The sequence below is a fragment of the Vanacampus margaritifer genome, chromosome 11, assembly GCF_051991255.1.
Source record: "Vanacampus margaritifer isolate UIUO_Vmar chromosome 11, RoL_Vmar_1.0, whole genome shotgun sequence".
NCBI classification, from domain to species: domain Eukaryota; kingdom Metazoa; phylum Chordata; class Actinopteri; order Syngnathiformes; family Syngnathidae; genus Vanacampus; species Vanacampus margaritifer.
In genome coordinates, this window is record NC_135442.1 from 1,027,810 (window position 1) to 1,054,769 (window position 26,960).

The 26,960-nt window shown below is 44.1% G+C and overlaps 1 protein-coding gene across 2 annotated transcripts; it reads right to left on the bottom strand.

Moving 5' to 3' along the window:
- Window positions 1-1,775: 1,775 nt before the first annotated feature.
- LOC144060262 (E3 ubiquitin-protein ligase HECW2-like) lies at window positions 1,776-26,499 on the bottom strand. Of its 2 annotated transcripts, XM_077579620.1 has the most exons (30): window positions 26,044-26,499; window positions 22,290-22,873; window positions 21,090-21,197; window positions 20,543-20,637; window positions 20,358-20,424; window positions 19,992-20,161; window positions 19,482-19,621; window positions 19,294-19,394; window positions 18,270-19,075; window positions 17,787-18,078; window positions 17,502-17,594; window positions 16,198-16,348; window positions 15,850-15,956; window positions 15,639-15,763; window positions 15,130-15,315; window positions 14,034-14,168; window positions 13,768-13,873; window positions 13,581-13,677; window positions 13,160-13,243; window positions 13,000-13,085; window positions 12,776-12,896; window positions 11,614-11,727; window positions 11,363-11,515; window positions 10,448-10,546; window positions 9,745-9,874; window positions 9,085-9,231; window positions 8,328-8,442; window positions 6,499-6,584; window positions 6,140-6,252; window positions 1,776-5,479 (listed from the first exon to the last, which is right to left on the bottom strand). In XM_077579620.1, exons 2-30 carry the CDS (start codon window positions 22,666-22,668, stop codon window positions 5,368-5,370), a joined length of 4,518 nt encoding a protein of 1,505 aa, XP_077435746.1. In that variant the 5' UTR covers window positions 22,669-22,873; window positions 26,044-26,499; the 3' UTR covers window positions 1,776-5,367. The 2 variants fall into 2 exon arrangements, 1 of the variants encoding a protein (XP_077435746.1); XR_013295890.1 differs by lacking the exons at window positions 1,776-5,479; window positions 6,140-6,252 and adding an exon at window positions 8,746-9,010 and having other exon boundaries at window positions 6,554-6,584.
- Window positions 26,500-26,960: the final 461 nt, after the last annotated feature.

The following is a 26,960-nucleotide window of genomic DNA, read 5'->3' on the forward strand; positions in this document are numbered from 1 at the left end:
TAGTGTGGTGTGTGACGTGAACGCAATGTGTTTTATTGATCGTATAAAGTTCAAGTGGAAACGACGCATAATAATGTCGCGATCAGGATCGACGGTGTAAATACATTTCAGAAAAATGATCATTTTGACCTTAACCTGAATATTGACTGCGTGTAAACATGAAAGTCAGTCCGTCAATGATGTCATCCTGCTTTTCTTGCCGAAGAACATCACAAGCCGCGTTTGTTTGCCTCGCTTGTTGTCGTGTTGTTTTCACACGTCTAATTGCGAGCGGCTGTCATCGTGACACGCTAATGAGCCGAGGTGCGAAACGGCGGCGAAAACATGGCCGACCCGCTCGCTCGGGGGAAAGCTCCAAGGGCGTCGTCCAGGCAGGGACGCAAAAGGCACACTTGAACGTTGATCATGGAAGGATGAAAGGCTCAATGACAAGTGATACGTTGGAACGCATCACAACATGTTGGATGTTGAACTCCAAAAGTCGGATATTCGGGTCAGCGGACCAAACCCAGAAAACAGGTCAACCATGACTGCTCGTTACCTTCAAACATCATTAAGCATATCGTTTTTACATGTATTTAAGGCAAGCTGTAAAATGTCTGAAGTCCTCTTGTTTATGTTGAACAAATTGAAAACATCGTAAATCATGTCTGAAATGTTCTCCAATTTGGATACCGTATGCCGATAAAGGTTTCTTGGGAGGAGCAATATGGCCGCCTCGCCGCTTCAAAAGTGGCCTATCGGCTATCCAGTCATAAATTCAGATCAGTGGATTCCTACGACAAACCAATGAAAAAGGTATTTTGACTGTTAAGGTCTTTCTTATTTACTTTCACATTCACGTTTGTGTTCTCTTTCTTATCTTATCTAACGGCAAACAGCCGTCTTATCGTCGTACCCAAACTGGAGCTACTTATTGCTTCAGTGGGAAGTCCTACTAGCCGCTATCTGCGCAGCATATTTCCAATGTTACAATGCGGGTCTGGCGTGAGGTAAACGGAACAGCCATCTTAAAAAAAAAAAAAATTGGAAAAAAGGTGGGATAAAAGGGAATGCATTAATTGGTTTGCGCTGCTGAACTGTAAACCAAGATAGCGTTTAGCATTAGCTAAAGCAGTGTCCCGATTTTTCATTTAGAAAATCTGGTCATCCTCGTGTGAGCGTGTTGCTAACGTGTGTCAAATGTTTATTAGCAGGTGGATAACATATTTTGCGTGTTTGTTAGCATAAAGCTAAGGTGTTCATGAGAAGGTCACAAATATGTATTAGCATATTGCTACCATCTTATAGCACGTGGCTAACATGTTTGAAACAACAAGATAGTAATGATTAACTCTTTGACTGCCAAAAACTTTAAATAACGTTTAGTAAAATCCTATGGAAGAGTGCCAAAGACGTTAAAATACGTTTTTTCAATGATTACTGAAAAACGGAATAAGGTAGAAACAAACTTTTTTTCTGATGAAAGATGAGAGTCCAATCTTTCATTTGGTAGTCTGTGTGTTTCCATAGTCCAAACACATAATTTTCTTGAAAGATCAGTCAAAATGCTTAAAATCGGCTGGCACCCACGGCATCCCTTTTCTGAAAACGTCTGGCAGTCAAAGAGATACTCTTGTCAGCAAAAGTGGGAAAACATTTTTTAACTAATAGAAATAGTCCAAATTAATTTTGGCCGTCTATAGCCGTCAATGGCAGTGAATGAGTTAAATGTGAACGGCAGGGTTCGAAAATGAAAGCAGATCCAACAAAGGCTTGACTTCCCCTTTGGTACATTCAGTGCAAAATATATATTTATACACACGACAGGACAGATATGCTGTACATTTACAGTTATATACAAATAAGAGACAAACATGATGACTGCACATGGTCCACATACATGTGTGTTGTTGTTTTGTTTTTTTGTCAAAACAGCCCTATCGGTTCATCGCTGGCGTTGAACCGTAACCATCGACCTATTACTAAGATAGGCGGGACACGCATGGAAAGTGACATTTTTGGGGCAACATGCCGTACTAGACACATTCAAACTACATTGCACATTCCCAGAGCTCATTCAAAGTGACTTATGCCGACTACCTATGTAGCACTCTTTAGAAGTTTCGACCCTCGGATGGGACCGGGTAAAGCACGAGGGGCCCGTGACAGTGATTTCCACTATGGGGGGGGGCACATCAAATTCATCTCCTCAATCGATTTTTTTTCCCCCGATAACAATATCCTCATGCAGAAAAAGCTAACAAGGACAGTCAGTGTCTTGCAATAGTTGAGCATGCAATATCAAGTTAGCACACAAAGCCGTCACGGGTTTTACGGCCCCCAGCGCAGCTCACAGAGCCGACCAAGAACCACTCACATGCATGATGGGATAGAAAAGTCTTGCCTTGGCGTCTCGCAGCGCACGCGCGGCGCCGTTACCTAGCGCTATTCTAGCCTGAGCCGCTCCACAACACTTGTTTGTACACTAAGGTTTCATTTTGCATGCACCCCCGTAGAAAAAAAAAAAACAACAACTTTTTGTTGGCAAGGAAGTGTAAGACGGCGTGAAAGGGGTTTCCGTTGTGTACGCAACAGTCTGCTTTACCGCATGCTGTCAAGGCAAAAGTAGTGAGCGGTCACACAAGTGGTACGTCAGGTAGATCATTAATGCAACAGAACCAAGTTGGTGGACTGGATGGCTTTTGTTCTTTGCGCAGGATCATGTGACACCACCCGGCTGTAAACAAATAGTGCTGGAACCACAAATGCAACAAGCAATCATTCGTCACCAAAGGACACCATCGACCTTCTAAGAAGCAATTTGTAGGATATTCAGGGAAAAAGCTGAGACCAACAGGAACCGTCAGACGACATCTTTGACATGAAATGATCATATTTTTCTCAAGTTCATCATTATTAAAGTCTCATGGACTACTTTTGTAGCTTTGGAATACTGGCCTTGACAAATGTTAGGAGAGGCCTGGAGTTGAAGGAAGGAAGCCTCAAAGTTTAGTCACCCATCGGTCTACAATTCGCACCCAACCCAACTTCTTTCTTCTACCAACCAAAATGGCGGACTCCCCTGTTCAACTTCAAAAATGGGACCTTGAGACGTTTTCCTGTGACTTCTGTTATGATAGGCATCATTACCAAATTTCCAACCTATGTTTGTTTTTCCTAAAGGGGCGAAGGTTTTGCGAGTGCTTGCAAAGGTAGCGAATGTTGCTTTCTTGGCAGGGTTCGTCACGGTCAACTAAACGCTATGTTTTGTGTATCCTTTTACCCTTTTTTAAGCAATATACTATAAACGAATTGCCTTAATGTTTTATAGCCTTGTCTTCTTTGAGTACAATTGACACACACACACACATATATATATATATATATATATATATATATATATATATATATATATATATATATATATATATACACACACACACACACACATACAGATAAACAATACAAAATATTGAGCTATAGCGTTGACAAGTATTTACCAAGGTGCGTTAGCGCTCTCTAGTGGATGGAAACAGAATCGTTGCAGTAAATCACACAAACGCCGTGAACTATAGCAATTAGTTAAACAATGAAACAAGACTAATACGAACCTCTCTCCCTTTTCAAATCAGGTGCTAAAGAATTGTTCAGTGAATTACTTGTAAACTTAAGTTTTCTCTGTTTTTCTGTGGCGCGCACTCATCTTGTCTGCACTAAGAAGTTGGCACTACTACTACTGGCGGTTACGTCAGTTCCTACCTGTTTATGAGACCCTTTCCTGCATCCTTCAAAATAAAAGCAACAACTGTATTATAATAGCACCATAAAACAAAACACCCAAAATAATAGCAGGGTCATTTACAGCTGTCCGTGAACGTCTAACGAACGTCTTTGTGATCTTGAAGGTAAAATGTGCTTAATTCTTCAACAAATTGACCAAAATGGGAGCTTTACACCAAACGTGCCGATAATAGACATCTTATTTGTTAAGTCCTAACAGCAAGTTGACCTGGATGGGATTTTATGTTTAAGGACTGTAAATAACTCCAATGCCTCTCCTGGTTGTGTTTGCCAAAGGCATTCATGAAGACCATCAAGTATCCGTAATTAAACACAAAAGTTTTCGAGCCATTCGATGCGTGACTTTTCCTTGCATATCCTACAAATGAGCCGTTGGCACGTTGCTTTTACAGAAGAACTCCACACGGAGCTTTGAGCGGCGAACTTGTGAAAGTCCCACAAGTCCAACTCCGGCTTCCCAAGTGTGAGCTTCCGCTCATGGCTCGAGATTCATACGTATACATTCAGTCACATTTGAAATACATTCATGTCTAATTCCTGTGCATACCTTGGGGCAGGCGTCACCTGTCTTTGCAAAGCCAGCTGCAGGCCACGACTCATGCAAGGGAGGGAGTTCAAATTTCGACGGGGACCGAGAGGTGTGTCGGGCTAGTAAACGCGTCCGTGCACTTACTTTGCAGGGAAGTGCACTGAGAGGGTCTGTGTTTGTCTGTGGTGTTGCAGGACCGAGTCGCCGCTAACGTCAGGAGTACAATTTGATGATTTGTGACACCTGATTTCACCCTCCTGCTATGTTAAGTGGATATTCAATGCAAATGGAGAAGAAGCAGTTCTCTAATAGGAGCCAATCAGGGTATTCGTCCTGGAATTTGCTTAAAATGAAACCAAAATGGCAGACTTCCGTTCAATTTCAGGCAAACTTGAAGCTTTCTCATGTCTGATTTTATATCTATCGGTGAAAGCAGCCATTTCTAGTCAATTCCATGCATCAGCCCCAATTCACTAGAAATGGCTGCTTGACAGTAAAATGGCTGACTTCCTGGTTCATTTTAGCCGTGGTACCTTGGTGAGCCATGATTGGTTGTGAGTTGGGAGTTTGGGGGTCTAACTTTCAAACGGAGTGAGCATCGGGGGCGGGTCATGCTCTGGACCCCGCAAATGCCAACATTTTCACCAGATGCAGGCGCTTGCAAAATATGGGCGACTTTTTGGGGGCGTGGTGTAACCGATATGTAAAGCAGAGACGTAACAGGAGGGTTACGAAGCGCATTCTGTCCCAAAGCAACGTCTGTTTCGATGCACTCTTCCATGCTGTTAAACACGAGTGATGAGGAAAATGTGAAATTAGTATGAATTCAGCAGACACAGTTTGGAGGTCCAGCGAAGATTCTTCATCGTCTCCATTTAAGGTGCAGAAGGACAACGGGTGAATCCAGTAAATCCATCGCGGTTAACCCAAGAGATAAAGCACACGTGTGCGGCTCGGCAAAGTCAGGTATCATCGGGCCGCTTTGGGAAACCACTTTGCGGGGTTCTTCTCTCTCCTTGGAGGTGAGATGTCTTTGGAGGAGGGAGGGGGGGGGGTCACTCCAAACCGAAGGTGCTGGTCTCCTCCACGGCCGTCACCAGCTTCTCATACAGCATGGAGAAGGACGGGTAGGGAGGCAGGTCCAGTCGATTGAAGCACGTGTGCGCTCTGGGGAACATACAAGCATTGGATGAGAGTGTGCTTGCTTGTTTGTTTGTTTTTGGGGGGTGGGGTCATGTTTGGGCCCCTAAAATAGATATTTCAACTCGTTTTCAAAAACTGCAAAGTCTTCAGGAATGGTGAAGCTTAACAAAAATGTGAACTAATAAAAACTACCAGAACCACCCTGAAAACTAATTACAACTAACTAACTAAAAAAAAAAACGAAATACAAAACTAACTAAAATGAAAATTCCCAAACTATAATAACCCTGGTCGCATTATGACCACCCAATTTTGTGTCGTTCAGTGAAATGAGTGTTTGTGGCTGAATTTTTTTTCAAACTCTCTAATTAAGGGTGAGCCCTGCCTTTCACTCGTAATCTGCCCCAAACCAAAATGGCCGACTTCCTGTACAATTTAGCGCATGGATTTTTGGGGACTTTTTTATGTGTCCTGTTATGACAGACATGTCCGCCAAATTTCATGTTGATTGGTAAAACCGGTGTCCGGTGCAGATTTTTTTTTTTTTGTTCTTCCAACTTTCGAAGAAAATACAAAGGCTGGAATTCATTCAAAATGGTTGCTCTGAAACAAAATGGCCGTCTTCCTGTTCAGTTCTGTAAAATGGCGCCGTTGTGATGACATCATGTTTAATTGCGATCCTACCTGGGTAAGGATGTGATCTTCCCCCACTTCTCCACGCAGAACCTGCGAGGTCCGTTGCTTCCACGTAGCGAGGCGAAGCCCTCATAAGGAATACTCGACGTTCCTGTCACAAACTGCGCAAGGAACATTCCCAAAAGGACACATGAGGGCGGAAAAGGGACGATATGCAGCGATGGTGGTTTCAAGGTGATTTATGCATAAAGTTGAGTTGAGTTGCTTTACAAAAGTGTTACAGAATCTGACATTTGAAAATAAATAAGTCCATAACTTTTTCTTTAGTTTTCTTTTTCAGCGAGGCAGTACAGCCTAATGGCCAGACGGTGGCAGCATGCGCGCATGTGCAGGTCCACGTGCCCTACCTGCAGCAGTCGCAGCCTCTGCTCATTGTTGAACCTCTCCACAGCTGCCCAGAACCAGCGTATCACTATGTGGTTGTCATGGTAACCTGGAGGAGGGAGGGGGGAGGGGGGAGGAGGGTGACGGCGGAGCATGAGTCAGAGGAATAACAAATAAGAGCCGCTTCGTCGTCATTTGGCGAACGTTGACTTTTGAAGGCACTTCCATGTTTAGCGGACGTCCGTCTTCGACAGTTCGCCCGTCGATGTCGATGCGTTGATTAAAAGAGGCCCTCATTGAAAAGGACTCTTGCTTTGCTTCCTCCTGGCAGCTCCTCAGCCACACGCGCGCGCACACGCACGCGCACACGCAGCACAGCGACGTTTCGTGTTGCTTTTGTTTCTTTGCCATCAAATTTTAAAAACACGCCCAAAAGAACACGCAGCAGAGTTCAGCTGTATTCATTCTTATTTGAAAATAGATACATCACTTTATTTTATAATTGTATTATTTATTCACGTCATTCATTTATGTTTTTAATTGTCTTGGTTGTAAGTAAAAAGTAATTTCCTTTGTTCACACGTTACTCTTTTAAAAATAAAAGAACATATTTTTGTTTCTATTTAATTTTTTGCGGAAAAAAGTCATTTTGTGATTAAATTGGAATATGGTATAAATAATTTAATATAATATTTTCAGATTTGCATTTCAATAAATCCTGTATTATACATAAAATATTTTTATTAATTTAGTTTTTTATTTTAGTTAATGAAGCTATTTTTTTCAGATACTTTACTTCATATTCAGATTACATTGATAATATCTTATTTTTTAAATATGTATTGTACGGTATTTTGTTATTCCTTTTTTTTTTTTTTACTTTTTTAAATTACTTCATTTTTTCTAGATGCATTTCTTCACAATTTTTAAAATAAATTAAATAGCTTGTGTTTTGCTTATCTCTTTGTTTTAAATATGTTTATAAAATATTTTCATTTTGTTATTTTATTTTGAATATACATAACCAGATACTTTCCTTTCCTTACATAATTTATTTAAAAAATACTGTATTTTTATTTTTTTTTTGTTAATGCTGTTATGTTAATTTTAACTAATGAAAGTAAAGTACTTCATGTTCATACTATATTCAGACTATGATATACTTTATATTTTAAAATATCCATTCACCCTATTTTGTTACTAACTTTGTCATGTTTTTTTTTTTAGTGCTGTCAAAGTTAAAGCGTTAACTGATTAATTAATCACAAAAAAATATCGCATTATTCATGAATTAACATAGATTAATCGCACTATTAATGATGATGATCATTTAGCGTGACAGCGGATGGCTACGTTTACGGTAGCACAGGTTGTGTTTGAGCAATAAACATAATTTCACGGATTAAAGTCAAGCATTTAATAAATGTTTGCGTATGACATTTATAATATTTGTCAAAAATATTGGGGTCATTTTTTTCCCATTTTAAATTATGCAAGTAATTAATGAATCCAAAAACGTTGACATAACATTAAATGTCAAAAGAATGAACACATAACCATAAGCCTTTTTTATTAAGCGATTAATCAAAATTCTAAAATGTGATTAATCTGATTCAAAAATTTAATTGTTTGACAGCTCTTTAAAAAAAAAAAACATTTTTATTAAAGTGACTCACTTTTTTCCCAGATACTTCACTATTATCATTTACTTGATTAAAAAAAATAAAAATAAAAATCAGGATCGCTAGTTACGGTCAAAGTCATGTGAGAGGAAAACATCCCGTGATATTCTGGCAAAACTGTCCAAACGGGAGCAAACATTTTGTCGGGCGTTTGTGCTTCTCCGACTGACCTCCTCTGTACTCGGTGTTGTTCCTCCAGTCCGCCAGGTCGATCTCGGCCGTGCCGGCGATCACCAGCTCCAGCTCCCTGGCGTCAAACACCGACACCAGTCGCACGTCCACCACCTGAACAACACAAAACACGGCACGAAATGGCAAATAGCCAAACGGGAATGAGAGGCACCTTGAGATGTGAATTCCGCGACTGTGCTTGTATCTCAAAACACACTATCTCAAATCCTCTTTCTCCATTGAAATGAATGGAAATGCAAACAATCCGTTCCAGGCCCCCCAAAAACTCCCAAGTGTCTTTTTTTTCACCCACGATAGAAATTGCACTGATAAAAAAAAAAAAAAAAAAAAACAACAACTACAAAACATTTGCTTTCCACAAACACAAAAAAATACGAGCACAAAACGCAACAGTACCTAATGTATTGTCCTTCCTTTCCCTTCTTCTATGGGCTCGATTGGTGTTTGGAAAACTAGCTTAACTGCGCATTAGCGCCACCAACTGATCTCGTCCTTCTACTGCAAGGAAACCAATGTGAATTGACAGCAGCCAGATGTTGTAACATTTGTTGGCTGTTCTGAAGCACACTCCCATTTCAATTTGTTCCTCATATCTCAAGACAGGCGATGGCTCGTATCTCAAAAAGCGTGTCAGTCGAGGCACTTGTATCTCAAGACATGGCTGTAATGGCAAATTTGGAAAAAAAAGTTGGATGTGGGGAATTTTGTGCCTGGCTCGAAGACGGCTTTACAAACCTCGTAAAAACCTCGGACCAGGCTCTCGGTCTGCTGAGCCACGCCCCTCTCGATGCGCCACTTGACCATGCGCTCGATGTACTCCTTCTTGTTCTTCTCCGACACGGGGATGCCGGCCCCGCCCGGCTTCAGCTCTCGCTCGGTGATCTGCAACGTGACACAAGTACTTCTACAGAAAAGTCACTTTGAGGGGGATTTATAGCATGGAGGACCAAAATTCAAAATAAATACATGACTAAATAAATACATGAATAAATGCGAAAATGAAAATGGATATAAAAATATCATTCAAAAAATCAATATAAATGGAAATAAAAACAACAATATATAAATTATATAATTTTTTTTGTATTTAATTTTTGAATTATATTTTTTACATCCTTTTTATTTTCACTTTTATTCTTTCATTCATTTATTTAGTCATTTATTTATTTTTAATTTTGGCAGCTTTGGTCCTCCATATTATAGTACTGGAGTTGTTATGCTTATAATATTTTTGGGTTTTAACCTGAACAACATTTGATGGATTTACAGAAGTCTTATGTATTGATCCGCGCCATTTTGGGGGAATTTCATCCTGTTCATTTCAAACGATGCAACTTTTTTAAGGAAGCTCTCCTACTTCTAAATGTATTGAGCTGTTGAGTCTCACGTGTGTACCTGTCCAAAGACCTCCTCATTGACCGTGAACGTGAGGTCCAGCATGTCCTCGATGTCGTTGTCCTTCATCCACTGCAGGCTCTGGTGGAACTCCTCGTCCAGGAACTCCAGGTCACTCAGATCACATGGTCTGCACAAGTCAAAAGGAAAAGCAGCATGAAACATCTCAAAAGTCATGCATGTTCATGGAAGACTAGTTAGCGTAAATACCATCAAAAGTTGCGAGGCTATAATACGACAATCGGAAAACACCTCAAAGGTTGCACAGGTTCATATAAAATGATCATAAATCCAACCTAAATTGAAAAGTCAAAATTCATAAAATCCATAAAAATTGCATAGTTTTTAAATTAGATTTACAGAAATCTTCTAGAAAGTTGGCTAGGTAAAAAATAAGTTCCCATCCATCCTGGACAACTTCAGCAGGTCAGAGTGAAACCGCCGTAAATCCTCACAAGGGGAAAATAAATGAATAAAACAACAGCAAATTCCCTCAAAGTTTCAAAAGATGATCCTAAAGCCACCAAAGGCTACACAGATTAATGAAGATTTAAAAAAAAAATTCCCCTAAATTTGCACGTGGCATCATAAAATACAATTACCGTCAATTTTGTAAATCTTGCGTATGTTCAAACAAAAATACCGTAAAAATGTACGTCTAAATACAGTCATGTGGTAGAAAGTGTCTGGTTGCGGGACTTACATGCGCAGAAGCCCCTTGTAGAAAGGACGAGTAAAGAAGGCATCCAGCAGGTACTGATGAACCAGCGCCAGTCCCAGAATGCGCCCGCTAAAACGAAACCTTCCGGCACAAAAACACACCTGCGTCAATCAAGGCCATTTTCCATAACGTCAACTAACAAAAAAATGCAAAAAAAAAAAAAAAAAGGAATAAACTTCCAAATTGAATACATTTCCGTTAATGAAACACAATAAAAAACAAATTGCGTTGAAAAAAACTGTAATAATAGCAAAAATGTCAATTAATATCAAACATTAGCTTTCGGGGTTCATTTTAAAAGTATTTATTTATTTATTCATTCATTTATTTGTGTTACTTGATAAATGAAATGAACTTTTTATAATCTTGCACTTGACAAATTCTCCATATATGAAAAAAATACATCAAATACTAAAACTAATCAAAACATTTTAGAAAAAAAAGACTAATAATAAAAATGACCCAACCTGCTGTAAAAAGTCATTAAAAGTGAATTTGAACAGATGAATACACACACGCTCGCACGCACGCACACACACACACACACACACGCACATACACATACTCACCCACATACAAAAAAAATGGTATATATATATATATATATATACAGTATATGTGTGTATACGTGTATATATATATGTATATGTATTTAAAAAAAAAAAAGAAAAAAAAAACATTCATTAAATTTTTTTTAATTGATTTGTTGGATTTTAAAAAAAAAAAAAAAAGGAGATCAATGATGATGTCAAATCGAATGAACAATACTGAGCTCTCCCGTGAAAAAAAAAAAAAGTGAATTTGAAATACGAGCGTCAAAACAAAATAAAAAGTATTCCAACGGTGTTTTCACTTCAGTCGGGTGGAATGAAAACGTGTAAAAGGTCACGGCCTCACCATTCGTGGTGATTATCCACAAAGGCCGACATGGGGCTGATTTGGACCGTGTACGTGTCGTTGGCCGAATATTCAAACAGGCCGTAGTAAGGGTTGAAAAGCTCTCTGGAAACCAGGAAGAAGAACTCTCGGGAGGGACCGCTGTAGTCCAGCCTGCCCCCCAAAAAATTAGAAAAAAAAAAAAGATATCGTGACGTTGCTGAATGAACGGAAAGTGGGCGACGTGTGATTCCAATGCAATTTGCTCTCACCCGTCCTCGCCTACGAAGCTGACGTAAAGTTTGCTCCTCTGCAGGTCTTTGCGAGAGTAACACATGATTTGGTTAAAGGCGTCCTCCAGAAGGTGGTCCCGCCGTATGATGAGCCTGGGTGCAAGCGCACACACAAAATCACCTCACAATTTGTTGTCAGCTATATACTACTTTCATGTCAAGACTAGGACTGGCCTTTTAAAGTTACATGTCACGTCATATTATTGTATTATTGGCATATGTGGCATAATAAGATTATGAGGGGCAAAATAAAGATATGCATGTGTGGCCTAACAATCAAAACAATCACACTCAAAGTTAGTTTTGGCTTGCCAAGACTATATGTGGCGTATTATTAAACTTACATGTGACATATTACGGTTAGTTGAGGTCAATGAAGTTCATCAGAGGCCTATTGAAGCTAAATGTGGCATAACAATCACACACTTGCTGATTCAAAACAATCACTCTCAATTATGTGTAGCATTATGTGTGGTGTTTAAAAGTTAAATATGGCATAATGTCACGTGAGAAGCATAGTAAGGTTATATGAGTGATATTAAAGTTATGTGTGACCTAACAATCACACACCTGTTCAGTCAAAACAATCCCACTCAAAGTTAGGTTTGGCATGTCAAGGCTGTCTGTTGTATTATGAAAGTTACATGTGGCATATTAAGGTTACGTGAAATAGATTAAGTTAATCCGAGGCCTGTTAAAGCTACGTGTGGCTAACAATCACACACTTGTTAAGTCAAAACAATCCCTCTCAGTTATGTGCAACATGTCAGGGCCAAGTGTGGCATTTAAGTTATATGTGGCATAATAATGTCACGTGGGTATTTACAGTTATGTGTGGCCTAACAATCACACACCTGTTCAGTCAAACAATCACACTCACATTTCGGTGTGGCATATTAAGTTATGTGTAGTCTAGCAATCACAGACTTGTTTAGTCAAAACAATCGTACTCAAAGTTGCGTGTGGCGCATTTAAGTTACATGAGACACGCTAAGGTTAAATGTGGCATAACAATCACACACGTTTTGTGTATGTGGCCTCAAGAGCTTTGAAGTTGAAACCTCACTAATGTGTACGTCAAAAATGAAAAAACAGATCTACGCAATCGATCCGATTTCTTGAAATGTAAACGTGTACGTACTTGACTTTCCCGGGTCCCTGTCCATATCCTTTAGTCTCCAGTTTCCGATAGAAGTTCCTCAGCTTCGCCTCAAAATCTCGCTTGTAGGGCGCAGGAGCGCGCGCGTTGGCTCGTTGGGTGCCTGACGGAGAAAAACGTACAGGAGACAGAGAGCATACGGTCAAAACGCCACGGAATTGCTACCCGGGTCACGCGGCTAGAAGTGCAATATCGTCTTGTCTCACCCGGGGAACTCTGCGGAGATGAAGAGAGGTTGTAATTTGGGTGGAGCAAAGGCGGCACGTACGACATCACCTCCTCTTCAAATAAGCTGCGCAGAAAAAATGCCCCAAAAATTGGGCTTTTGTCAGGTTGGCGTCCGAGAGAAAAGTGCACAGGACTGACCTGAGCAACATGACGAGGTCGGCGTCCCCGGAGAGCCGCGCCAGGCCGATGGCTCCCTCGCTGCGGATGAACTGCACCTTCTCCCTGCAAACAGGGCAAAGGTTAACTCACTCACTGGCAGCCATTTTCACTGAAGCAACCCCCTTCGCTCCGGGCCGGTTTACGGGATTTGGACTGAAAAAATGTAAAAATATATTTACGGAAGAGGACTAGGGCCAGTGAAGAGAGAAAAAAAAAAGGTTTCCTTTATTACTGACTTAAAAGTGAGAATCCTGCCAAACTTTTTTTTCTCTCTCTTTACTGGCCCTAGTCCTCTTCCGTAAATATTTTTGGGACCATGGCAATATTTAAAATAGAACGTTTTTATACGTTTTTTGGGAGCAAACGACTTGATGATGATGACGACGACAGCAGGACATACTTGAGCGAGTTGTTCCTGGCGAGCTCCGGTTGCCTTTCCTGCAGCACCTCAAAGACGTTGGGCTGCCTCAGGAAGGCCACAATCTTGTCGTTGTACGCTGAAGGACGGACGACATTGACGACAATCATGACAACAATCACGCGCTCGGACCATGCCCGCCTGCCGTGCTGCTTTTCTGCCCACGTACCCACGGGCACCACCTCGTGGTACTGGCTGGCGCGACTGGATCCACTGAAGGTGCTGGAAGGTCGCGGCACGGCCGGCGGGTTGCTTTGCCGAGAGTCGTCGGCCACCTGCGGCAAAAGGAGACACTGAAGGTTTAGGTCGCATCCAAGTTCTGACACCAAGTGGTCTTGAGATACCTCGAGTGACTCCACTTGGGATTTCCCGAGATACAAGCTGACAATCGGACCTTTTTTTTTGCTTTGACTTGCAAGCCTAAATTTGTCTCACCTCGCCGGCGCTGTGGCTGCGTTGTCGGCTCAGATGCTGGCGGTGGGCCAGGAGCCCGGTGGAGCGAGAGCTCTGGAGAGGCAGCCGCGGGTCGATGAAGGTTGTGGAGCGACAGTTGTGATCCACAAAGAAGGGCTGAGGGGGTGAGACGCAAACAATTTTAGGGGTCAGGTCGCAGGCACGCATCCATCCGAGTCCGCCTCCTGCACGCCAAAACTATTGGAATAGTGCGGCATAGTGTCAAGACCAGCCAACTGGTTTTTGGAATCTTGGAAGAAAACGGAGCACTCGGAGAAAAAAAAGAAAAAAATCTCAGACAAATCAACTGCACTTTAGCAAAAAATGTAGTACAGTATAAGCTTATTTGTTTTCCAATGACTGTTCTAGTAAACCTTTGGAAGAATTTACAGAGAAAAAATAATAAAGGATTTCCTCAGCTAGTATCGAGCATGCATTTGACTTGCTATAGAGTGAAGAGAAGTACGCCGCAAAACAATAAAGGAGAGCGCCATCAAGAGCAAGAACTGGAAGGTTTTGGACACGGCCAAGCAAATCTCCAGACTTGAACCCCATAGAGCATGCATTTTACCTGCTAAAAAAGAAGGTGATTGAACTAACAACCCCCAAACTAGCAGCAAGACAGTGACCTAAAAAAAAAGAAAAGAAACCCTGACAGAATAGCAAAGGAGTTCATCCAAGGACAAGAAACGGGAGCTTAGACTGGAAGTCAATATGCAAATGAATCTCTTGACTTAAAATCGTATAAAGAAAGCATAACTGCCATGGATAAAAAATAATAAATCACAACACAACACAGTGCCAACACAGCAACGTTTTTGGGTGGTGAAAAGCGGGAGGCTGTGCAGCAGCCAATCTCCAGACTTAAACCAAACAGAGCATGCATTTTGACCCTCTCAAACAGAGACTGAAGCGAGTAAAACCCAAAACAAACGGCGCCATTAAGTTGAAGGCTTAGGACGAGCCACGTCGCACGACAGACTAGAACCTTATAGAGTTTTTTGTGTACGCGCATGAAAATGAGCAGGAAACGTCACGACAGCGTCTTTGAGTGAGTTTAAAAATGTCTCCCACTCACCTTCCCCGTATGGTCGTGTTTCATTTCCCAGCCCCGGGGAAGCTCCAGCTGCTTGTTGGAGAACATGTTGAGGAAGGTGACCAGGTCTCGGTTGTGCTGGTAGCGCTCAAAGTAGTGCGCGTCTCGCCGCACCTTGCTGATCATGTGCTTCAGGCAGGTGTTGCTCGTAAACATGCGGTAGGCACTCTGCTCAACACAGCGGCACAGGGTTCCACATTTTCAGCTCTCAGGTCGCACTCAGCCACGTTTGATTCTATTTTTACACCGCCGCCGCTGAAGTGATCAAAGTCTGATGATTTGATTTCTATTATTAGACCTCAACATGCAGCACAATTCTACAAGGGACACGAGAAAGAAGGGGGTTTGTTGAAATGGACCCCAAATTAGCCGACTTGCAAAGTCATGAATTGAAATGACAACACGTGCAGACCATTTGGAGACAAATGAGGACATGCTGATATTCAGCGTGTTGGAATAAACGTGATCGTTACGCAGCAGAGGACACTGACGGGGTTTGAATGCAGCACAGTAAAGAAGTCGGGACTGCACAGGAACTTGGCGCTGGGCGATTGGAGCAGCAGCGACAGGCGGGAACGACTGCTGGAGTGACCCCCGACACTGTCTCGTCTGTATTCTACGAGAAAAGGAAAAAAAACAAGAACGTGTTTCTCGCTGGTGGTCCGCAGGGTGTCAATCTGTCATTGGTGCGTTCAAAGGGACCGGAAATGGAGTGCGGAATCAGTTCCGCTTCTGGTTCAGGGAGCAGGTCAGCAGCGCTCTCCTCGGTCCGATCACTGTTGGTGATGGTTCTTCTGATGCTCTGATATCTGATTGGGGGGAAATAAAATACCGTGAACACACGCGCGCACACGCAACTGTTTAAAAAATAAATAAGACAAAGCAGAAACCCACAGATCAAGAGTTAATAACGTGGCAGCATAAAAATACCCTGACATCAACCATATTGAGAACTTGCGCAGGATTCTTCGAAGAAAAATGCAGTACATGAAAGATGTGTCGAGGTATGACGGAAATCATTGCAAACGCGGCGTTTTTGTCAACTCTCACCTGCGGTTGAGTTGCTCCATCTGCTGAATGGAGTTGGAGCGGGTCAGGCCCTGCGGAGCTGGGGGTCCGGTGGGCCTCTGCCACGTTGTAGTTCTGTTCACGTGATCCACAAAAAAGATCCTGCCGTGACTGTCGATCCGGGCCTCCCAGTCTGAGAGAACACAAGCATCAACAACAACTTCCAAAAGGAGGACTCGCAAGCTACAGTTAACGGAAGACTTCATGGACAAAAGTACGCCAGAAGGTACAAACACATTGATTGGGATATCCTTCGCCACACAGCAAAGATGGCCCGAAACAGATTGCCCAAAAAAAAAATAATTCAAGCAAACAAGTTCATTGGGGCAAAAAAGTGGAAGGTTATAGACTAGTTAATATCCAGACTTCAACCCTACAGAACAGCGGTTGTCAAGTACCCCTAGCCAGCCTGTTTTCCATGTCTCCCACAAGCAACACAGGTGTTTCAAACCATCAGCTAATCAGCAAGCTTTGCATGAAGCCTGACAACAATCCTCAGCTGTGTGGGCTGGGGGGGACATGGAAAACGGGCTAGATAGGGGTACTCGAGGACCGGGGTCGAAAACCAGTGCTACGGTATAGAACATTTACCTCATCAAGAGGAGATTCAAGGAAGTAACTCCTCAAAAAACGCGGATACACAGCGAAGCAAAAACGGAGGGCAAAAAAGTGGAGGATTTCAGACGAGTTGAGTCAATATCAAGACCTAACCCCTATAGAGTATGCATTTTACCAGCTCAGGAGAAAATAGAACGGAGTAACACCCAAAATCAATCCTGAGTGGAAGATGTTAAACTTCAAACTTCAGCAAAATCATATTACTTATAGTGAATTACACAATGTTAACGTTTTGAAGCCAGACATAAAACAACAACAAAAAACCCAAACAGCAGTTTCACCCATCAACACAAAATTGCTTAGACATGCCCATTATAAGAAAACACTCAAAAAGTCTAAAAGATCCATTTCAGAATTGCAACAGGAAGTTGACCATTTTGCGTCAATTCTCGGATTCATACTTGGTTGGAAAGTTGGATTGGAAAAAATCAGCCCGAGACACAAGTTTCACCAATTGACACAAACTTCAGTGGGGGTGGACGGTCCAAAAAGTCTCAGGACATCAACCAAGAAGTTGACCATTTTGGTTTTAGCCAACCTTTTTGAGTAAATTCAAGGGCTCGTACTTTTAAGAAACTCCGACTGGAGAATTTGCCAACTTAGAAGCTGGTATCCTAAACAGATGGGAAAAAAAAAAAAAAAAAAAGAAGACAATAACAAAGACTTACTCGGGGGCAGAGGCTCGTCCACTCGTTGGTAACGGTGAATATCGTGCCGTACGGACGGAAGCGACCGAACAGGATGACCGTTGACAGGAGTCCCTGAGTCCAGACCAACAGTACACAATCCAGAAAATGAAGATTTTCTTTCAGCGACATATTCACTTTATGTTTGAGTGCTTTTCTTATTTTTATTTAGCAAATGCAAAGTCATCAAGCCAAGCAGTTGCCTCCGGGTTTTAGTCACGTTCGGTTTTGGTCTGACAAAGAAAAAGTGAACAAATCTCGCCATACCTTCCTCGCCATCTGTTTCCGTGGTAACTTGCTCAGACTCGGCAGAGCCCGCCTCCTCATGCGGTTTGGACTCTTCGCCGTCCGCTTCTTGGGCCACACCGCCCGACGCCTGCAGACTCAGCTTCCTCGTGCCCATCTCGTCGGACTCCAGAGCCAAGGTTGCCTCGCCTGCAACCTCGGGACAAGCACCTAGACCGTCACGCTCACGGTCTACAGGCGGACTGGACGGCGGCGTGCCACCAGTCACCTCTCCCCCCGGGTCGATGGCTGCATCGGCCCCTTCTTCTGCTTCCTGTGAAGTTAGAGGAAAAAGATCACGTTTTTTTTTTATTTAGGGGTAGCAAACACAGTCCCCAAAAAGTTGGACAAAATTCATCCTCTGACACTGGCTTGGCCATGAAAAGGACCCAAGGAAGTGTTTTGTGTGAACAACAGTGAAAGGAGAAGTTTTAAAGACGGGTTTGAAGATGACCATGAACTCACCACAGCTGTGGTCAACGTGACCGGACAACTATCTGACGAAGACATGACTGTCTGCGGGGCTGTGGCCATGGAACACGTGTCCACCTCTGAAGAAGGCTCTTCGTTCGGTCCTCTTCCCACCTCAAGGGCTTCCCCACCCTCCGGCAAAGCATTGTGGGAAGCGGCCTCTGTGAACAGAGCTTCCTCTGCCTCGGAAAAGACATCTGCTTCCAGAATGTCATCCTGTTCCTGACTGGGCCCCACCTCGGGGGCCACCTGGACTGTCTCTGGTTCTTCCTCCCCAGGCTGCTCTGGGACCAGTTGCAGCTCAGGGGACGCTTCGTATTCATCAAGCCCACTAATATCCGCAGGGTCCCCGTTAAGAAGCAGTGGGGACGGCGGCATCGGGGGCATTTCTCCGAAGCCGGACCTCTCATCATCTTCATCAGAATCAATGTGCAACATAGCGCTGAGCCGTGTATGCGTGGGGAAGCTGGAGCGCAGTTTTGGTGAGGCTGCACCCAACGGCCTTTCCCCGGGACCCTTGGGGGCTTCAATAGCATCCAGGCCCTCGCTGAGAGACCTCTGGAGCAACTCGTGTCCCTCCAAAAACCTCGCCCCGGCTCTGACCAGAAATAGATCCTTTTCTGGGTAGGCCGCCGCCGCCGCCCCGCCTTCCCAGATGCCCTGAGAAATCTGCGATCCGGTGGGGGAGGGCCCTGCTGAAACCACTCCTGGGAGGTGATGAGGAAGGTCCTCGTCATCCGAAGGCGTCCCTGGAGCTCCGTTGAAGGTGGAAAGGCCAATGATGGAATCTGGAGAGGCACCTGGCCGGGAACAACACAGTTTCAACACACATGAGGAACACCACCAGGGAAATGCTGTGAGATTAGTTTCACATGATGACGCCTTTTGGGACCAGAGATTGTGGCATATCGTAGAACTAAGACTAAGCAATAATAGTATACTGGGCGGCTTGGGGGCGTGCCCAGTAGTCGTTTTTTTTTGTGCTATTCACACTGGGTCTTGGTCCCTAACACTTTACCATCAGGTCCAGTTGAGGTGAGTTCCACTTTGAACTGCAGCTGTCCGCTGACGTGTTCCGTGGGCAGGCGTCGGCAGAGGGGAAAAGTCACGGGCTGGACTCTGAAACACCAAAACACAGGATTTACCTGCATATTTCGGTCCTTATTACTCTTTAGTGCAGTCCTTCCACATTTGGTAGGTACCTACCCAGGTATTTTCTCAATAAGCCGTTGCACGGGGATGGTCAACTGGCCAAGGAAGCGTTTGATGATGGGCCGACTTTTGGCAAACTTGTCCTTCACTTCGATGTACAGGATGTCTGTCATCAGTGCTACAAATGTATATTTCTGGAAAGAGAGAGACATACAGTGCATCAGGAACGGGTTAAAACTGGAGTCGGGGTAGGGTTAGGGATACAGGGTTTAAGTTTGGGGTAAGGATAGGGGGGTTATGATATTGTGATTAGGGTTCGAAGGTAGCGTTAAGGGGTCAGGGTACACTTAAGGAGTTGTGATGAAGTGAACTGAAAGTTTTGGGTGATGGTTATGGGCTAAAGGTTTGGGTTAAGGTATAAGGGGAGGTCAAGGTTCAAGGGTCAATTTAGGCATTAGGGCAATTGTTAGATTAGCCTTTTAGTGTGATGACCGGAAGGTTTAGGCTTAAAGTTAATGTGGTTAGGGTTTGTTTAAGGTTGAGATTAGAGGATAGCATCGTGACCTCTCCGTGCCAAACGGGATTGACAGTGTTGGCGATGATGGCCGAACGGCGTTCCTGTCCGTGGTGGCTGAACACAGGAAAGACGCTCCTCTTCCCGGGGTGGATGGACATCTTGAGGTACGGATCCGGATGGAAGAACATGCCTTTCTTCAGGCCGATGGCACGTAGATCTGTGAGCACACGACAAGAAGGAGAACTTTCCTGTAGCATGCTCAGGGGTTGTTGTCGAGGTGCCAGTGACTAACCAGAACTCCAACAATTTGACACTTCATTGGCAGTTTGGGGGAATTTACTGTACAGTCATCTTATTTTCACATATTTAACTCTTGGGGTCTGTACGGTACTGAAACATCAACGTCAACCCACCCGTCAAAGTGAAGCTTATCAGTTTCCGAGGATGTTCGACGCCCACTTGCTCCGCGAGGCCCTCAACCTAAAAAAGTCAAAATGATCAAAAATGATGGTCATATTTGCAGGTTGGGCAAATACTTTGGAACTTTTGAAAATTGGGTGGGGGGGTGGTTTGAGGGTTCTCTGCACAAGTCCCACACCAGGACAGCTGTATTCTTCACAGTGATGCAGGGGGTCGTTGCTCTCAGAGCTCCGCTCACTCCGTGGTAGTACTTGAAACAGATCCTGGTCTCCGCTGTGACAAGAGGTAAGCGAGAAGAATTGATGTTGTGAGGAGGAATAAACAGACCCATGCAACCGCCTTTGGCTTATTTTCTGATTCAGGCTCACTTGTGCAAATCCCTTCGTAGGAAATTGCCAAAATGAAAACCCTGCAATTTGTCCAAAATGGCTGCTTTAAATCGAAATGTCTGACTTTGTGTTCGAAGGACAAAAGTATTTTTCATGACAAGTCTTTTTTTCATGATGTCTTGATTAGCGTAAGTGGTATCCGTGGCTGCCCTCCCCTGACCCCCGCCCAAACATTCTAACAACGTGTCAGTCTTGGAATTGGCCCAAAATGGAAACTTTAGGCTAAAATGGCTGACTTCCTGTTCCATTTTGGGCACAGGTTCTTGAGAATTTTATATGCGGCCTGTTATGATGTCATGCACACTTAAAATAAATGTGAGGACGTCAGTTACTCACGTTCCATGAAATAGGGCCCGGTCTCCAGCCTCCAAACAATCTGACCCTTCTGGGTGCCGTTCACTCCTCGGTTCTTGCAGTCCCACACGTTTGATGGACTGGTCTCATCTGGAGAACAGAACACAACCTGAGACCAATTGGTCCCTCGCATGCTGACATTCCAGAAACAGTAGGGGCAGAGAAAAAAACAGCCAGACAGAGAAATACCAAATGAGAACACTCTCGAGGTCAAACCGTTTAAAGGCAGACGTCCGACACACAAATACACTTTACAAAACCATTTATTACGATTCTATTTGATTGTTCGTACTGCATATTATTCTTTGCTGAGGTGAAACATGCTCCAACATAGCAACAGTTGAACTTGCTGACATAGTTAATGCTCAGATCAATGACGAGCCAAAATGATCTGAGGGAAGGCGTCATTGAATGTCTGCTTAGTCAAGAAAGGCAGTGGGTGTTAAGACCTTGGCGGAGGTAATGAACTCCTGCTGCCATACAATCGATATCAAGTGACCTGACGGCAGCTGATGTTTTCCTTTATTTCTTTCGGCCACTGACTACAGAATTTCTTGTTTTCACCCAGTTGGACCTGGTGGTTACACTTTCAGTAGAAACATCGGGTCCACTGGCTGAAACGGAACCAAAAGTGATTATCTTCCAAGTTGTGTCTCTGATCCAGCAACAATCAAGGACTTGGCCTCGGCGTTCCAATACTTTTGGAGGGTATTGTAGCGTCTTGATAACAAATGCGCCTGTTGAACACGCTTACTCGAGTATTACTTTTCAGCCTTGTCAGAGAGATTGAGCGCCCGATAGCCTTGTTCAGCACTCGCTCGATCCTCTCTGTAAGCACAATTCTCAGTAACGACGGTGGAAAAAATGCGTTAGCTCCATTAGCTTCGCAGTTAGCATCCTGTCTTCTCCACTAGCACCGTCCTAAATGTTTGCATGTCTGATTATTCAACTGTTGTCACTATTTTAGAAATAATTAAATAACTGCCATGGACGTGTATTTGTCAAATGGAATCCAACAGTTTAATGCCACCGACGTGTATATTCGCCAAAAGTCAGCTGGGATCTGCTCTGCTCATCCAAGACCCTCAGTAAGACCTCTTTGCTGTCCATAGAGACCCAAGCAGATGTAAACAAGCCATTTTTCAATAATACGTCATTTATATCCCAAAATCATCATCTTACCGATATGGTAGAGTCCGATCCAGTCGGTGGCGTCCACTTCCTCCTTGATGTCCCAGGAAATGACGAGGGTCTGGCCCCGGTTCAGCGTGAAGTCCAGGGTGGACGCGGTCAACGATGACCTGGTTTGCGAGCTCACCAAGTCGGTGTCGCTGTTCGCACGGGTCAGGCCGACGGGCCCGCTCACCATGGACACCGTGTCCAGCGAGGCCCCGCCCCTTTCCGCCAGGCTGCGGAGGTTCTCCGGACTGAGGGTGTGCCTCAGGTTGGGGCTGCGCCTTCGGGGGGCCGAGAGGTGCTCGCGGCTCCCCACGGCCAGATTGGGCACATTGTGGGTGCGGGTCCTGGCTGGGAGGACGGCGGTGGCGAGGGACGGACGCATGACGTGTCCTGGCTTTGATTGAGGCGATCCCGTTTAGCGAGGAGGATGGCGGGCTCTGAAGTCCGGACGCATATCGGTGACTCCCGACTAAAGGCGACGTTTTTTAGTAGGATTCAGCAGGTTTTCGTGAGGGTTGAGTGAGAACGTCAGTTCCCCCATTGTAACGGAACTTCATTGTCTCTGTGGTGTTTTGAAATGTTAGTACCTGGAAACAAGAAAGGACAGGAGAACTCATGAAACCACGTACAGCACGGGTCTCGAACTCTGGTCCTCAAGGGCCGCTGTCCTATGGACGTACCGGATGAGCAATTTGACAACTTTGACTGAATGTGAGGCACATAGCAAACAAAAGCATTGATTTGGAAATGTAAATAGCTGGATGGAATCAAACAAAAAATGAGAGTATTTCTTATTTCTGGCCATCATATGAGAAATAAAACAATCAAATGTAACAGTCCATCTTCACAGAAATAGACCAGAGGGACACTCACTTACTCACGAGTAACTCACTAAACATTCTCAATCTGGACCGCTTCCCCGTTTAATCTCCTTTCTATTGCGGATTACAGATTGATTCTGGGAAAATGACAGGAGGGTCTGATTGTTATGACAATCTAAAAATAGCGCGACTGTAACAATGACAGTACGTGTTCATGAGACACCTGGAAGTGCAGTCATGCTTAGTAGAAGGTCAAAACCGTCAAATACGTTGATGCGCCGCAGGTTGAAAGTCGAAACAAAGCCGAGTGTTGCCTTGCCCCTCAAATGTTTCAAATGCGTTGAACATCCGCTTCAGTCAATCAACTGTTTTGCAAAATCAAGCTGCCTGAAGCAATCCTGGAGGCACAGTTGGGCACAAGTCTCGGATGCCAAGTCCAAGTCAAGTCTCAATTCTTTGACCCACAAGTCCAAGGCAAGTCCAAGTCTTTGACCCACAAGTCCAAGTCAAGTCTCAAGTCCCTGACCACGAGTCCAAGTCAAGTCTCAAGTCCCTGACCACGAGTCCAAGACAAGTCCAACTCTTTGACCCACATGTCCAAGTCAAATCCAAGTCTTTGATCCACAAGTCCAAGTCAAGCCTCAAGTCTTTATGTTCCAAGTCCAAGTCAAGCCTCAAGTCCCTGACACGGTAACCCAGACTTGGAATTGTGTTTTGAAACCCCAACACCTTGTTTGAATCCCCAACTGTTATTTACTGTTTTGTGGATTTGGTTTTGATTGGATTAGAGTTTTCTCATTTTTTCCCTGCGTCCGTGTCTGTCTCGTTACGTTATTGCGCCCACCTGTGCTCGTCAAGCTTGTCCCTCGTCTTGACCAATCAGCTCCCTCAGAAATGTGTGTTGTCTCGTTACTTGCATTTCGGTCTTTTGGGAAATTGAAACCGTAAGCCTTGTTAGTTCGGGACGGGGTTAAAGGTTGCCAACCATAATGTAAAACTACAAACATTTTACTTCATCTACAGAACTTTGGAAATGGTTGTTTAAAGTGCTGTATCAATAAAGTTGAAATTGAAAAACCCTAACCCTGGTTTTGAAAGCCTACTTTGAAACCCTAAATGCTATTTTTGAGTTATTGGCTGAACGTTAATTAAATGCACCACTGTGCCTTATTTCTGCCCATCTGCTGTGCGTGCGTGCGTGCGTGCGTGCGTGCGTGCGCGTGACGAGGGACCCCTCTGCGCCTTGGTGGAGGTTACTGCAGCACTTTATTGCATGACAGAACAAACACCTTGGGGAGCACGCGCGCACCCGCTGGCCTCTACTAAAGGTCGTTGAACCCAGTGAAAGGTGGGCGTTGTGTGAAGAGCGCTTTTGAGAGGAAAAAGGCAACATTTTGCGGATGAAGATTTTCTCCGGCAAAAGTCTGCCGTGACTTATGACAGCGACGAACGACTCCACGTCACGATCTGCTTTGCGCTCATTTGGCTGAGTGGAAGGAAAGGACGTTTCTTTCTTTGTTTGTTCGTTTCCTGGCAGATGACGCATGGACAGAATCAGGAAATATTGGAGGGGAAAAAAAAGTCCAATTGGGACTTCAAGGAGGTCAAGGGTCAAGAACCTGAATTTTATTATTGTTTTTTGTCTTTTAAGAATCCAGATATTGGATCCAATTGTTGGTACCTCGCTCTCAATGGAAGGAAATTTGTCCATAAATAATGCTTGATTGAAAATGATGACTTTTGCGGCCGGAACGTTTTGGCGCTTGGAGATGGTCGACGTTAACTGCTTGTCTGCCATTTTCCTTCTAATCCTCCTTGGCTTGGTGTCGTCGTCCATGTTCAGTGCGGTACACGCCTGCTGCCCACAAAGCACACCGACTATTTATCAGCCGAGAAAAAAGACAGACTGACAGATTGCGAGTTTGAAGACACCTGTGATGCAAATGAAGGGACTCGGCTGAGTTAAATATGGATCTTTTTTCATTAACAAGCGGGTTCCAACAATTTTGTCCATGTGTGTATGTAACGTATTTGTATTTATTTCTACATTTCATGTGGTTGGGTCACGGGGGTCTGAAAATGGCTGACACGGAATACGTTGAGAAATTTCATTTGCTAACAACATTCTTACTGTTTCAGAATGCTGTTATGATATTACGCTCAATTTGGTCATTTTCACTTCGGGGTGTACTCACTTTTGTTGCCAGGGGTTTAGCTACTTAATGGCTGTTTTTTTTTTTAGATGCACACTGACTACCTGTCAGTGTGTCAAAGTTTCATTTCTTCAGTGTTGTCCCATGAAAAGCATCATCATTAAAAAATAATTTAAAAAAAATATTATCTGCAGAAATGCGAGTCGTGTACTCATTTTTTGATAAGATCAAAAACAATTTGAAATAGTCGCTACGTATGGCTTATTAGGCCACCAAATATGCTAGTGTGGCCCACTTGAAATCAAACTGGGGGGGGGCCGTGGCGCCTGAAATCAAATGAGTTTCACACCTCTGGGAAGGCCTCAATGTTTCAATGCAGTTTTCGTTCTTTCTTTTTCAGCTCATCCACAGGTTGCCTACTCTACCGTCTTTGTTTACGTGCACACACACGCACGACAATATTTATAATGAAAACCAGATCTACTTATGCAAGGCACTGAAGCAAGTAGTTGTGTATTGGGGATTAAAATGGTTATTACACAACAACTTGATCACCGCCCCCAACCTCCAACTTCAATCATTCTCCATCCATGTGTTGTCTTGGATCCAAGCATGCATTGCATGCATTTCATGCATGCATTGCATGCATGCATGGCTATCGGATTAGTGTGGGAATTCCCGACGTCATTTTCGCCTTCCACGCTCGAGCAGCATCTTGCGAGGGTGACGCACGCATGCAAACATGGACGACGTACACGAGCGGGAGCCAGCAAGCACGCTTACCTTTGACGCAGAGGAAACAGCGGCGGGGAGGAGGACGAGGAGGATGAGGAGGGGGGGTCACGCTTGTTCTTCTTGCCTGCTGCTTGCAGCTCGTTGCCCCCGCAGTCCAAATGAGGCGAGACGGGCGGGGTGCAGCCGCGGTCGCTGTGGCAGCCCGGGCCCCTCCCACACCCACGCGCACGGCCACCAGCGACCGGCCGGCCGGCCGGGGGGGGGGAGTCACGTACAGCGGGGATGGACGGTTGAATGACTGGATGGTCGGAGGGATGGTGGACGGGTGCACTCTTGAAAAAAGCAAACAAAAACAAATTAAGTCCCAGGATGACGTAGTTGTTCCTTCCTACGGCGGGGTTGCTGCTGTAGTTCTATGATGACGATGCATGCATGTAAACATGACAGCGGTTTTTTAGGAGCCACATGACGTCTTCAGGGGTTCCTGTGCACCACTACTTAAAAAAAAAAAAAAAAAAAAAAATGCTGGTGCTTGCCGCAGAGCGGGAAGGAGCCCGGTTGGTAACACAACAGCGCCCTCTGGCAGGCCACTCGGACGACGTGCAACGAGACCATTTAAAAAATACATTTTTGGATTCGTTTCTAAAAGTATTTCTATTATCTCTCTATATAAAAAGCAGTTCATTCCATTCCAATTATATTTCGGATACATAGTATATGGCTTGTAAAACCTATGTCAAAATGGGAATTTGGACAGAACGATGTCTTCGTCGTTGGCTCGTCTGCCTCAGTTCTGAGCATGAATGTGATGCGCCCTGTGATTGGAATGATGACCAGGAGCAAAACCAGATGGAATCCTAAATGGGTAAACACAAGTGTGACCTACATGGGTCCCATACTGTTTGCCCGCCTGGAACCCAGTAAAACCCATTCAGATCCCAGCTCAAGCCCATATAAGCAAACAC